Genomic DNA, 15,528 nt, shown 5'->3' on the forward strand with positions numbered 1-15,528 from the left:
TTTTTTTCAGTTTTCTCTTATTTACATTTATGCATTTAGCAGACGCTTTTAACCAAAGAAATATACACCGCATTGATGGCGTATATTTTTATCAGCTTTAGGAAAGCACACAGAATAATGCTTTTCACATTTTACAAAAGTTTAAAAAATCGTTATAACACTGTTTAGAAAATGTACAGTTTTGTGAAAAAGTTGTCTAATACAGTTTTAAAAAAGTCACATGTTCGCATGTTGAAGGTTTACGGGTTTTGCCTGATTTTTTTTATGCAGTGTGTGATTTTTGGTGTAACATATTTAATCCAATCAGAGTCAATTTCACCCGCACCATAAAAAGCACACTAAGGGCCAGATTTACTAAACTAATTAGCGTGAGAGCACAAAAACCTAAAAGTACCGATGGGAGAGGAAATTTCTGCGTGTGATTTACTAACAAATTAAAGAACAGACGCAGCCGGATCATTTCCATAATGACCAACACAAGAGCAGAGCAAATGAGCATCTGGTTTAAGATGTGCTTTTTTTGGCCGTTAAATAATGACGCAAAAACCAGTAAATTGACAAGCGCAAACATTATAAATAACCTTGCATGATTCATTTAAATACTCTCCTCCCATAAATGTAGCGTCTGAAAGGGAAACTCCTTCAAACACATGCAATAAGATCAGCGCTAACGTTTCCCTGTGTGTCTTTAGTAAATCCTGACAGAAGTTTTCAAACGCCAAAAGCAGGTTTGCGTCGCAGCGAGCTGTTAGTAAATCTGCATTTTGTACATAATGCAAGGGTTAAACCGTTTATTGGTTGGAAATTTGCGCCAAATTTGCACTTTTTAAAAGTTTTAAAAGATCATGTGGTTAGTTGCCTTTTATTACTTGCATGTAGCATTGCTTTTGTCCATTAAAACCCTCCAGTTGAGAACGGCTGGTCAATAGCGGAGAGCTTTATCTTCAAAGCATCTCTGAATAAGAAGTATAAAAGCAGCATTCCTTTATAAAGTGTTTTAGGGTTGTATGCTAAGACGTTTGGTTTGGTAATCATTTGAGATGCTAATATGTCAGGTCTGTTCATGTGTTTATATATATACTATATATATATATATATATATATATATATATAAATGTGTGTGTGTTTGACATCTTGTGGCTTTTGTCTTAATGCAGGTGTCTGAAACAGAAAGCCAACAGTGCAAACACCAGCAACTGCAGCCAGGAAGACCAAACCAATGCAATCCCAACATGTTCTAGTCAAGGCAACTCCAGAAACAAAATGCCATACGAAAGAAAAAACAAACAAAGAAACGACAAGCGACAGAAATGAAAGGATCTCTTTTAGGAGTAAAACAAACCAAAAGAAGGAACGTAAGTAAAGGAAAGTTTGTAAACTGAAGGATGGGAAGCGGTCACAACATTAGCGGGACGTCTGCCGAACCCCTGCGACCGTCTGTCCTACCCCTATATCTTTACTGCGTCAGAGCCGTACACGTTGTATCCCTCTCTATAAGTGGCTAAGTTCTGCACACTGTGCGTCGGGCTGGGGGCGGGGCTAAAATTCAGTTCGGCCGATTCCACCTTCAGTTTCTTGGCCTCGGCGCGGGACTTATAGCAAAACTCGACCAGGGCCACCAGCATGGCCAGACCCAGGCCGCCCACCAAGATGTAGAAAACTCCCGCCACGTTGCTCAGGCTCAGCGCCTGCGAGCTCTTGTCCTGGAAACCGGGGAACGAGGGAGAAAAGATGGAGTTAGGGATGCAAGAAGTGGCGAGACGGAGACTCAAAACACATTTACACATTCAGTTTCACTTCATTTAAGAGGCATAAGTCTGTGGTCACGGCTTTGGTTACTGGTGACGTTATTTTTAACATCATTTATAGACAGAATGAAATCCAGTGTCATTTAGATTTCGAAGAGCTAAATTTTTGGTGGTTTAGCCTAGTTTACTTAGTCATTTACTTAGTCTTAAAATGCATTGAAAAAAAATATATGGATATTCAATAATTGAAATATATTGATTAAATATATGTGTATCAAATTATTTCAAATCAATTCAATTCACGCTTATTTGTATAGCGCTTTTCACAATACACATCATTTTAAAGCACCTTTACAGAAAGTGCATGAGTCCACATTACAATTTAGAGTCTGTTATCAGAGGAAACTGACTAAGTTATGCATTTCAGAAGTGTACATATACAAAATCACAGTTAGCCAAAAATGTATTAAGTTAAACAATGTAATAATTTAATTCAGAAAGAATGAGCTCATTGAAGTAATGAATACTTGTTTGTTAACAAATGAAAAATTTAAAACAGTTAACAAATTTAAAGTCCCCCTGTATTGAAAATCACATTATTTATGTAGTTTATGTGTCTATGTGGTGTTTTTAATATGCTTTAAGACAAAGCATGTGTAAATTCATAAGTCGACAGCATTGCTGAGTATTTTCTCCTTAAAACTGCAGTGAACCAAAGACAGTCTCAAAAACACGCTTTTGAAATCGCTGGTGTTTCTGACGTCACAAACTACCTTGTAACCAATCAGATCAACGTGTGATCGTCAACCAGTGGATCTCTGAGCTGAGTGAGTGAGTGGAGGCGGGGCTCATTTGCATATTCATAGAGCCGCATGTACTAAATGAGGGTGTCGAGTTACATTCAAGATATTTTAAGACTTGAAGAAGGAAAAAAAAATTTAAATATGTAATTTTGGTGATCAAAGATGAGTTTTAAGGGATGAAATTATTGACTACAGGGGGACTTTAAATAATATTTAATAAATAATTAAAATAATTTTTCAACAACATATTTTTTATTTAATCTGTCTCTCTCTAAAATGGCACGAAATAGCCGAATAAATGTTCTACAGCCATAATGTGTTTTACCGACTTGAAACTAATTGAGTGTATAAGTGAATATTATTAGAGTAAAATTGGCCACTGTAGTCCTTCTAATGGTGCAATAATTAGCTGTCCATTTTAATAATTAACTCATCCATTTTACTGTAACAAAGCCACATTCTAAAAAAAAAAAAAAAAAAGGAACTCTATTATGATGTCATGAAAGTGTACGCAGGGTTCCTACGCAGTTTGGAAAAGTATGGAATTTGATTTGAGTAATTTCCAGGTCTGGAAAAGTATGGAAAAAAAGAAAAGAGAGTATGGAAAAATATTTCCCCTATATGGAAGCTTGTTTACGCCACTGAACAGAAAATTAAAACACTTTTTATCTCACAAGTCTGACTTTTTATAACACGTGATTGCAAGAAAAAGTCAGAATTGTGAGATAAAAAGTTGCAATCACCTTTTTTATTCAGTGGCGGAAACAAGCTTTCATACTATTACGCTTTCTAAAATATAAAATTAATAATTTCTAAAAAATAAAATAAAAATTCATAAAAGCAGTGATTTCATGGCAAAAGTTTAGTGATGGTTTATTGATTGTCAAACCTTGACTGAATTAATTCAAGACTCACATTTTCATTACGCTGAACTGTTTGTCTTTGCCATAAGCGAGTCTCTTTTAATCGAATGTGCGTGTGCCACTCAAACCAGCAACAGATAAAGGAGTAAACGATCATTTCATTCAGACTGTACTTTGCTGTTTGGTGGTCGTGCAACATCAAACCCTGATTACAGTATCAAACCGATGTGTAAGAGCTGAATATATGCAGTTTTTAAAGCGTTTTATTGAAGAAAAATGCGATAACTTGTTAAATAATATTCGATATGCGATATGATAATGCTTTAAGTGTGTAAAATCAATTTCAATTATGTTTAAAAACCAAAAATTATATAACCAACATACTGTTTAACAGTAGCATTCAAGTAAGAAACCATACAGAAACTGAATAATCAAATGTAAAACTAAAACACTGCATAGTCTTCACATTAATTAAATTTAGATTGAAATATACATTAAAGCTACAAAAGTTATTCAGTCAAGAGCAGTGAGTGATTTGCTCTATATCTTTTGTTGTTTGACTGACATCAGCAGGTTTGCTGTATTAAGGCCTGTTCACACCGGGACGAATTTCACGCGCGATATTCGCCGACGTTTAACGCCTCGTGATTAAACAAAGGGCGCCAATGTGAGTGTGGACACCGACGCGAAAAACGCCACGCGTAAAAGCGTCATTTTTTAAAAAACGCCTCGGGTTCGTTTTTTTGGTTTGACGCGCTGCATCAAAAACTATCCGACCAATGAGATTGCCGCTTTTTCTCACGTGTCTGGAGCTTTCTGAAGTTACAGTAAAACACAACTTGGGGGCGCTCAAACACAAAACAGTCTTGCCGAGCACACATATGTAACGGCGAAGAAGATATACGCCAAGTAGCGTCTACACACTGCCGGGAACAAGACGAGGAAGATGCAAGCCAAGATAAATGTAGAGCTGCTGGTCTTGTTGGTGTCGGAACATAAGGAACTGTACGACAAACGCGACAGCGACTACAAAAATATTGATAAAAGAGAACTGTTATGGAGTGGTATTGCAGAGCAAATGGGCCTTGATGGTGAGTTTCATTTCACTTAATTATCTTTCCGGGGTATTTCTGTTTTACATTAAGCGCCATCTAATGTCAGGGAATGAATTTGCATGTTCACTCGGCTCAACGTCAGTGAAAATCGCTTGGGTGTGAACATAAAAAACGCGTTGAAAAACGCTGGGCGAATATTCGTCCCGGTGTGTACGGCCCTTTAGGCTGCTGTCACTTTAAGACCTAATGCATGGGTCCTTTTGACACACATCCGGTTTCTTTCCCAATTTACTTTCACTTAAGATATAATATAAGAAATATAATGATATTTGATTTCGATATATCGTGAAGCCCTTAGGTTTCTTCTCTTTATGTATAGTGCATGTTATCACTTCGAGAAAAGCGTAATAGAAACATGAGAAAATATTTACAGAGGATTGTACTATATACCAAATATATGTCTGGAGGATTGGAAATTAGAGTCTGGAAAAGTGTGGAATTTTGAATTTGAAAATGTGTAGGAACCCTGTGTGTGACATCATAGTGCAGAATTCCGTCATTATGAATTGTGATGTCATTCTAAAGATTCTCAGGCAGTTCCATCTTCAGAAAATCTAAACAAATCTGACAGTGACATGTTAAGACTACTGTCTTTCAGAGCTGCGGTTTTCAGGTTTTGTTGCAGTTTTCCGTCCAGGAACTGACCTTACTTCCCGAGTCCTTGGGTCCACACTCGCCCTTATCGTACCACCATTTATTTTTGAGTTTGTCTAGCACTCCTGCTTCACTCAGTTTCAACACCGCCAGGTTTACCGGCGTTCTTCTCAGAGAGAATAACATAAATAACATCATAGACCATGTTATTTTATGTTATTAGATTACAATACATCTTGGCACACAGTAGCACAGTAAGTGATGAAGCCGAGGTCCCATCGAGTACACGTGTGTGAGAGCTCATACGGGGCCATATCGAGCCACAGACGTATGGATGGGATCTCGCTCCGTCGCTTCAGGCAACAGACACATACTGCCCTGATTTCATTATCAACACACAAACAATTACTGTTAATACAGAACTATTGGCACATCGCACACACCTCAGAGCACAGTGTGTGTCTTACAGATGTGTGAGCAGAACAGTCCAGAGTCCACAGAAAAAAACTGAAAATATAAAATATTTTGTTTATGATTATGTAAAAAAAAAACACACACACACAAAATAAAATTAATTAAAAATATCATATGAAAAAAAATCACTCTGATCATGTGACTTGTTACCATCAAGTTTTCTGAAATTATTATTTTTTATGTAATTGTTTTGTCTCAAATTGTTCAGATTTTTATGGTTTTAAATTTTTTTTTAATCCAGTTCAAATTGTCAACTTCAATTTATGTATATATATATATATATATATATAGTATATGTGTTGTGTTACGTAATTTTTTACGTTGTGTATTTTCTAGATATTTTGCCAATTTAGCTTTTTTAACTACTGAGATTGTTGTACTGTTATTATAATTTTAATTATTTATTATAATTAAAATAAAATGAATTAAAATATATCAAATGAAAATAAATCACTCTGATCATGTGACACTTGACCATCAAGTTTTCTGAAATTCTGATTTGTATAATTTTTTTGTAGTTTTTTAATTTTTCAACTTCAAATTATACGTGTGTGTGTATACATATACACATATATATGTTTTATGTTCAGCTTATTTTCTATATATGTTTAAATCTATATTATTTTTAAATTTATTTGAATCATTTATGCATTTAAAATTATTTAAAAAATCCTTTCCACTAGTAGTCTCAGGCTTTTGGACTCAACCTTTATACAAAACCCCCCCAAATGTCTTCATCTATTAGTTTCTGTGCAGTTTCAGCCCTAATTTGCTGGAATACACAAATCTTTCGGCAAATATTTCTGTTTTGCCAGTAATTGCTTTCTTTTACAGTCCTTGTCTCCTGTGGGACGTCTGTGACTTTGTTAAGTTGTGGTTACTGGTATCAGGGCAGATGTCTCTGTTGCGTCACATGGTTTTCTCTTTACCACTCCTCTGCGTGTCATTGGTGGCTAACCTTCGAGTCCCCGCCCCCGCTGCCACATTCGCCCTTGTCGTACCACCATTTATTTTTCAATTTGTCCAACAGCCCCTGTTCATTCAGCTTTAACACGGCCAGGTTTACGGCATTTCTTCAACAAACCATAAACATCACATGAGAGCGGGCCGCAGGCAGCCCGGGTTAGACGAACACAAAACAAACAGAAAACAAGAGAGGAAATAAGAGCTCGTGGAAGGCAGCTGTTGTTAATGAGGACTATTGTGGGATGTTTCTCTCTCTCTCTCTCGCTTTCATTTTATTCCACACAACTCTGGTTGTAATATTAATCATAATCAAATGGAGGACGAGAGCGGGGCCACATTTTTCATAATTTTTAAAAACCGAGTGAGCCCATTATGTACCCGTCTGCTGCCGGAGCAAATGAATCACTAATATATCATAACTAAACTAGCGAACATTGAGAAAATCTGTCGGTCCATCCATCCATCCATCTAACAATCCATCCATCCATCCATCCATCCATCCATCTAACAATCCATCCATCCATCCCTCCATCTAACAATCCATCCATCCATCCCTCCATCTAATTATCCATCCATCCCTCCATCTAACAATCCATCCATCCCTCCATATAACAATCCATCCATCCCTCCATCTAACTATCCATCCATCCCTCCATCTAACAATCCATCCATCCATCCCTCCATCTAACTATCCATCCATCCCTCCATCTAACAATCCATCCATCCCTCCATATAACAATCCATCCATCCCTCCATCTAACTATCCATCCATCCCTCCATCTAACTATCCATCCATCCCTCCATCTAACAATCCATCCATCCATCTTTTCATCTGTCCATTCATCCATCCATCCCTCCATCTAACAATCCATCCATCCCTCCATCTAACAATCCATCCATCCCTACATCTAACAATCCATCCATCCCTCCATCTAACAATCCATCCATCCCTACATCTAACAATCCATCTACCCCTCCATCTAACAATCCATCCATCCCTCCATCTAACAATCCATCCATCCCTACATCTAACAATCCATCCACCCCTCCATCTAACAATCCATCCATCCCTCCATCTAACAATCCATCCATCCATCCCTACATCTAACAATCCATCCATCCCTCCATCTAACCATCCATCCATCCATCTTTTTGTCTGTCCATTTATCCATCAATCCATCCATCCAACAATCCATCCATCCATCCATCTAACAATCCATCCATCCCTCCATCTAACAATCCATCCACCCCTCCATCTAACAATCCATCCATCCATCTTATTGTCTGTCCATTCATCCATCAATCCATCCATCCATCTATCAATCTAACAATCCATCCATCGTTTCATCTGTCCATTCATCTATCAATCCATCCATCCATCCATCCATCCTTCCATCTAAAAATCCATCCCTCCATATTTTTGTCTGTCTATCCATCCATCCATCTAACAATCCATCCATCCATCTTTTCATCTGTCCATTCATCCATCAATCCATCCATCCATCCATCCATCCATCCATCAATCCATCCATCCATCTTTTCATCTGTCCATTCATCCATCCATCCCTCCATCTAACAATCCATCCATCCCTACATCTAACAATCCATGCATCCTTACATCTAACAATCCATCCATCCCTCCATCTAACAATCCATCCATCCCTCCATCTAACAATCCATCCATCCATCCCTCCATCTAACTATCCATCCATCCATCTCTTTGTCTGTCCATTTATCCATCAATCCATCTAACAATCCATCCATCCATCTTTTCGTCTGTCCATCCATCCATCCATCCCTCCATCTAAGAATCCATCCATCTTTTCATCTGTCCATTCATCCATCCATCCCTCCATCTAACAATCCATCCATCCATCTCTTTGTCTGTCCATTTATCCATCAATCCATCTAACAATCCATCCATCCATCTTTTCGTCTGTCCATCCATCCATCCATCCCTCCATCTAAGAATCCATCCATCTTTTCATCTGTCCATTCATCCATCCATCCCTCCATCTAACAATCCATCCATCCATCTCTTCGTCTGTCCATTCATCCATCCATCCCTCCATCTAACAATCCATCCATCCCTACATCTAACAATCCATCCATCCCTCCATCTAACAGTCCATCCATCCATCTCTTCGTCTGTCCATTCATCCATTCATCCCTCCATCTAACAATCCATCCATCTTTTCATCTGTCCATTCATCCATCCATCCCTCCATCTAACAATCCATCCATCCATCTCTTCGTCTGTCCATTCATCCATCCATCCTTCCATCCCTCCATCTAACAATCCATCCATCCCTCCATCTAACAATCCATCCATCCATCTCTTCATCTGTCCATTCATCCATCCATCCCACCATCTAACAATCCATCCATCCCTCCATCTAACAATCCATCCATCCCTCCATCTAACAGTCCATCCATCCATCTCTTCGTCTGTCCATTCATCCATCCATCCCTCCATCTAACAATCCATCCATCCCTACATCTAACAATCCATCCATCCCTCCATCTAACAGTCCATCCATCCATCTATTCGTCTGTCCATTCATCCATTCATCCCTCCATCTAACAATCCATCCATCTTTTCATCTGTCCATTCATCCATCCATCCCTCCATCTAACAATCCATCCATCCATCCATCTCTTCGTCTGTCCATTCATCCATCCATCCTTCCATCCCTCCATCTAACAATCCATCCATCCCTACATCTAACAATCCATCCATCCCTCCATCTAACAATCCATCCATCCATCTCTTCATCTGTCCATTCATCCATCCATCCCACCATCTAACAATCCATGCATCCTTACATCTAACAGTCCATCTACCCATCTATTTGTATGTCCATTTATCCATCCATCCATCTAACAATCCATCCATCCATCTTTTCGTCTGTCCATCCATCCCTCCATCTAACAGTCCATCCATCTTTTCATCTGTCCATTCATCCATCCATCCCTCCATCCAACAATCCATCCATCCATTCATCTTTTCGTCTGTCCGTCTATCATTCATCCATTTCTCCATCCATACATCCATTCATCCATCCATCTGTCTATTCATTCATCCATCCATCCATCCTTCCGTCTGTTTGTCTATCCCTCCGTCCATCTATCTGTCCATTTCTCCATCTGTCCATCCATTCGTCTATCCAAAAGTGTTTGTGAGTAAATGGAGGCCATGTGTTCATTTTAATCTATTAAAAGGCTATTAAGCAGCAGTGGGACTGTACTTACTCCATCACACACACACACACACACACACACACACACACACACACACACACACACACACACACACACACACACACACACACACACACACACACACACACACACACACACACACACAAACACACACACACACACACACAAACACACACACACAACAGAACGTCCAAATAGGTTTCCATGGAACCCGTCTTTCAATTGTGACATTGAAATGCATTTATTCTCCTGTTTTTCATTAAAGAAAATTGAACAATAACCAAACATTTTCATACAGGATCAAAACTGAAACATATTTCAAGTATAAATGAAGATTGAAGCAAATTAAGGTATTAAGATATCCAGTAGGATGATTTCAGAGGGAATAAACGAGAGAGACAGACGTGAGAGAGACATCCTCAGTGTTTCCACAAGCGCGTCGCATTTGATGATGAAATGAGAAACACTGATGATGACATGAAACACTTTATGCCGCACAGTGAGAAAGTGCAATTGTTACTTTAATGTCAACCGATTTGACAACCACAATATGACGTAACTATGATTTGAGAAACAAGGAAAACTGTAGAGCGGGACTTGATTTGAGCCATAGTGTACTGATAGACTCATGAAATAGATTGGATAGTGTATTAAGAAAGTAAATACCGGTAGTCTCAATTAAGATTTCATGTTGACTTCTGAGAAGTTACTTTTACCTTTCATTGGTGCAACATAATAGTTCATCATTGTTCTTTTGGATGTTACCATATAAAGACAAAACGTTTTTGCATTGTACATACTGCATGCTTCATATGCTGTGTTTAAAACAGCAGGAGTGCAGTATATACAGTAATATGCAGTATTCTCATGCATTGTTTTGCCTTTCAGCCCGTGTGGAGACTCGTACCGCTCAACGTCTTTCATCTCGTCTGTGTTAACTGTGCGCCTCTGGGTGTGACGGCGCAGCTTTACAGAAGCACGTTTTTAAAAGGTATATATGTTAAAGTTCCCCTATTATGCTTTTTCAGATATGATATTTCATGTAGTGTGTAATAGAGCTGTTTGTGAATGTAAAAGGTTAAGAGTTTTAAAGATCAAAGTGCAGATAAATGTATTTTTTGTCTCCTAAAAGAATGAAGTGATTCTGAACTGAAACGAGTCGTCAGTAATTCAGTCTCACTTCCTGTTACACGCCTATGTAAGAATGTAACTAATTAGCATAATGCCAGCCTGTGGTCTTGATTGGCTGAGCAGCGTCTCTTAGCCCCGCCCTCAAACACTGTAGTTTATCTGAGACTGGAAGAGTTTGGTTCGTGTTGTTCATGTGGAGAAGACGCTGTTTTCTGCTGACAAAGCAAATCCACTGATGAGATTCAGATATGATCATGAGCGTTTAGTTTCCGACCAATCACAGCAGACTGGACCTTCTGACCAATCACAGCAGAGCAGCTCTCAGAGAGGCGCGGTTTAGAGAGACTGAATCTCCAAATGAAGCGTTTCAGACATTGAGAGAAAAGAGCTGATGCTGCAGTGGATATTATGAGATAATGAAAGTGTTTTATGACCTTGGATTGTACGGCTATCATACAAGACTCTAAAACAAAATTATGAGCCTTTAAAATAGCATAATAGAGGCACTTTAAAGGATTCGCCCAGGCATATGTGATATTTCAGAACTGAGACAGCAGGAGATTCTGTCTATAGCGACACAAGCACTTACACTGTGTTTTTTTGCTGTGGATGGAAGATGTCTGTAATCACTAGCAGCATGTTTATATCTGTCCTGGACAGCTTAAACGGTTGGGGTCAGAGGTCACAGGGCTGACATTAGTTTGCTGAACTGGCTGATAACAACATAAGGAGGCTATCAGAATCAAAAATGATCAAGTACACTTCTCTGGTCAGTAAAATCCTCTCAGGCAGAACTGAATCTCCACACAGGTCAAAAACACTCATTGATTATCATTTCAGGTTACATACGTCATAACAGAACATTTCCACTAATTTTCTATTTAAAGACAACATGAAACGACATGTGCTACACATGTAACTTCCAAAGAGACTATTTAGTGGGAAATAATGTCATATCCATCCGAATTTGATTGTATCGACAATTAAAATATTTTTCACCTACACACATTTACAAGTTATATGCATTTTCTGCTGTTTATAATAATCATAAATGTTTCTTGAGCATCAAATCATCATATTAGAGTGATTTCTGAAGGATCATGTGACACTAAAGCCTGGAGTAATGATGCTGAAAATTCAGATTTGATCACAGGACTAAAAATTACAATTAACAATTATTATAAATTGTAATCATAATAATAATATCGACCCCAAACTTTTGAACGCTAATGTATACAATAGTGTGTACTAATGGATAATAGTCAATAAGGGGACATTTATTTTTGGAAGTTAATTTTGATTTCATGTTGTCGCTAAGAAACTTCCATATGCAGAAGATGGCGTGGTGTAAAACGTGCTGGTAGTTTATGCAGAAACAGTCAAACAGATGAAATGCAGGAGTTGATGAAGGTGTTAGACAGGCTTGATGACAACAAATGAGCAAAATCAGACACGTCAGAGAGAGAAGGACTGTGTGAGTGCAACGTTTACCTGAGCGCTGGTTCTGAGGAGTAAAAACAAAATCACACACACACACACACACACACACACACACACACACACACACACACACACACACACACACACACACACACACACACACACACACACACACACACACACACACACACACAGCACTTTCTGTGAGAGCTCAAACTGTGATATCTGTGGGATACAGGAGCTTTTGGCATTTGGGTTAGAGAGGTGATATCATTTTTTATTATTTCAGTTTTCTCCGTCAGATCCATTAATATATATATATATATATAAAAAAAATCTTTGAAGCAAAAACAGTAATTAAACAGGTTTTTTAGATCAGGAATCTTGCTTAATGCTGTAAAGCCTGATAATGTAAATTAAATTATTGCGTCGAAAATTAATTATAATAGCGTATTAATTTAATAATAAAAGTAGGCCTTCCCTAATAATAATAATACAATAATACTAATAATAATTTAATAGATAAATTGGAAATGCTAAATCCTCTTTGTATTGATAGCTGATGCTTGTTTTGACAATATCTCTGGATACACGACGATATCACGGTCTATTGGCGCATCCCGGCACAGGGGTTTATCGCGCATATTTGACACGTATAGTTCGGACAGTGTGTGAGCACATAAAACGCGAGCTTTGATTTTACATCACATTGCATGAGATCTACTCTTCAACATAAGTATGTAACCTTGCTGAAATCGTACAGTGAATGAAAATCACACCTTTATTAAATCAGTTGATATTTCACTGGTTTTGTCCGTCCTTCTGTTAGACTCTCACTGATGAATTATGTTGAATATCTGTCAGCTGTTCAATTTATCTACACAATTACATAAAACCAATTTAGCTCAAACAATTACCAAGCAATGCTTAATGTGGTTCAGTCTGTGTGTAAAAAGGTGCATTAGCAATTAAAGAAAAAACACTGAAGAAAACATTGACAGGTCAAAGTGTCGGAATCATTTTTGGTCCCAAAATTTGTATAGATATTACTGGTAGTCACTGTATGAAGAATTTTGGGTATAATATGTCACAGTTTACTTTATTTTGCTATCATCACTTACATAAATGATCTATGGTTTCCTGCACACACTAGTAAAAAAAAAATATAAAAAATGATATCTGGTCTCTGAATAATTTTTGGTTTGACTGTAGCCTCTATATATAGTATTTTTTAAAGTCCCTGATGTTGATCCCCACTTCCATTAGATTAAAGACAGCATCTGTATATGTGACCACAAAGCATCACAGCGTCACAGAGAGTCCTGAGTGTGACAACTGAGAGAAACTGAGAGAAAGACAGAAGAAAAGAGAGAGAGAGAGAGAGAAACACAGCAGGGAAGGTGGAATACTATAACAGCTCTGTGATTGGTGGGTTGTTATAGGACTCCACCCACCTTAGCTGCGATCCTTTGGGAGTTGCGACCCCGTATCCCTTGGAGTCCAGATTCCCCCCGACCTTCATGGTGTCGCAGGGCTTCCTCTGCTCCGTGTACTCGTTCATCGTGGACTCCAGCAGGAAGGCGTATTTCCCCTTGGACTTGCGCACGCGCGCCACTCCCTCAGCCGTGGTCTTGGTGAAGACCGTGGGCTCCGCAGACTTCATGTAACTCCACATTTTTTCGTACACCGCAATCTTTGACCTCTAGAGGGCGAAAGACATCAAATCAGTCACATATTTAGCTAGAAACACAGGTAGAACACTAGATAAAGTCAGTCACGTTCATTTATACAGCGCTTTTAACAATATAGATTGTTTCAAAGCAGCTTTACAGTGATAATAGGAAATTACAGTAACAGATTGTTTTGGGTTTACAGCAGCTCTGGAATAAAGTTATTGTCCAGCTAAAGTTAGTTTCTGATTAATTCACTTCCATAGTGAAAATCATCAAAGAGATAAAAAGATAAAGATAATTGTCCTTTGGCACTACAAGTCGTAGTAACTCAACATTTTTTCGTAAACCGCAATCTTTGACCTCTAGAGGGCGAACGACATGAAATCAGTCACACAATCTTTTCTTCAAAATCATGATCTTTGCGACGGAAGTGAATCAATCAAAACTAACTTTAGCTGGACAATAACTTTATTCTAGAGCTGCTGTAAAGCCGAAACAATCTCTGTTACTTTAATTCAAGTCAAGTCAAGTCACCTTTATTTATATAGCGCTTTTTACAATACAGATTGTATCAAAGCAGCTTCACAGTGATAACATGAAAATAATATAACAGAGTTTGTTTCTAAAAGAAAATTTAGAAACTCCCTAAATTAATTCCCTATTATCACTGTAAAGCTGCTTTGAAACAATCTATATATTGTTAAAAGCACTGTATAAATGAAGGTGACTTGAAAAAAGATTTTTTAGCTAAAAAAAAAAAAAGGTAGAAAACTACATAAAGATAATTTGTTCTTTGGCACTACTAGTCAAATGCCAATTATCTTAAAGAATATTTAACTCGTTGGTAACACTTTATTTTACAGTGTCGTTGTTACATGTACTTACCATAGTAATAACAGTAAATTATGCATAATTACATGCAACTAACCCTCAACCAAACCCTAATCATGTAGTTTCTTAATATGACTCAGTACTTAAATGTATAATTACATTGTAACAACGACACCTTAAAATAAAGTGTAACCAACCCGTTAACTGTCAGTCCCATTTTAGTGCATATAAACCCCAAAGTTACATTTCCACTTTAAATTGTTATAAATCTTGAATAATTTATAGCACAGACTTAAGTTAAGAAAGTAAAATTAAAAAAGTTTAAGTTTATGAAAATGTAAAACAATAATCACTTTTTATTTCATATACAATATATTTTTACAAAACATGTTTTACTCTAACACTGCAAGAAATCAAAGGCATAAATCGGAACATGTTCTGTTTTAAATTTAAGGTTGATCTCAAAAAATGAGCTTTTAAGTCAGATTATGTTTGTGTGCAGTGCCAAACCAGACTCCATTACTGACCAATTAAGCGCGCCTCCATCTCCATTCATGGTTTAATTGATCTGAACCATATATTTCCATAAGTTTCATATTATTTATGAAGTAGAGATCCTTTTCAGAAGTATTATGAGCAGTTCGGCAGTATTTGATTTGAATTCAACC

General features: G+C 37.6%; 2 protein-coding genes across 7 annotated transcripts in view; one reads left to right on the top strand and one right to left on the bottom strand.

Moving 5' to 3' along the window:
* The window catches only part of gucy1a2 (guanylate cyclase 1, soluble, alpha 2), a 188,046-nt gene that overhangs the window by 80,666 nt on the left and 91,852 nt on the right, over positions 1–15,528 (top strand). The gene's annotated exons all lie outside the window — the stretch shown is intronic.
* The window catches only part of gria4a (glutamate receptor, ionotropic, AMPA 4a), a 123,153-nt gene that overhangs the window by 3,083 nt on the left and 104,542 nt on the right, over positions 1–15,528 (bottom strand). The window contains exons 13-15 of one of the 6 annotated variants that reach the window (XM_077207123.1): positions 13,811–14,058; positions 5,175–5,289; positions 1,447–1,703 (exon numbers count right to left, since the gene is read on the bottom strand). In XM_077207123.1, the coding sequence (XP_077063238.1) occupies positions 1,449–1,703; positions 5,175–5,289; positions 13,811–14,058 (618 nt within the window). In that variant the 3' untranslated portion in view covers positions 1,447–1,448. Of the gene's footprint in view, positions 1–1,446; positions 1,704–5,174; positions 5,290–6,555; positions 6,671–13,810; positions 14,059–15,528 lie in introns of all 6 variants that reach the window. The other 5 variants (XM_077207121.1, XM_077207122.1, XM_077207124.1 and 2 more) reach the window with 5 other exon arrangements.

The sequence above is a fragment of the Siphateles boraxobius genome, unplaced genomic scaffold (genome assembly GCF_051911475.1).
Source record: "Siphateles boraxobius isolate OS27281-9 unplaced genomic scaffold, OSU_SipBor_1 6, whole genome shotgun sequence".
Lineage (NCBI taxonomy): Eukaryota > Metazoa > Chordata > Actinopteri > Cypriniformes > Leuciscidae > Siphateles > Siphateles boraxobius.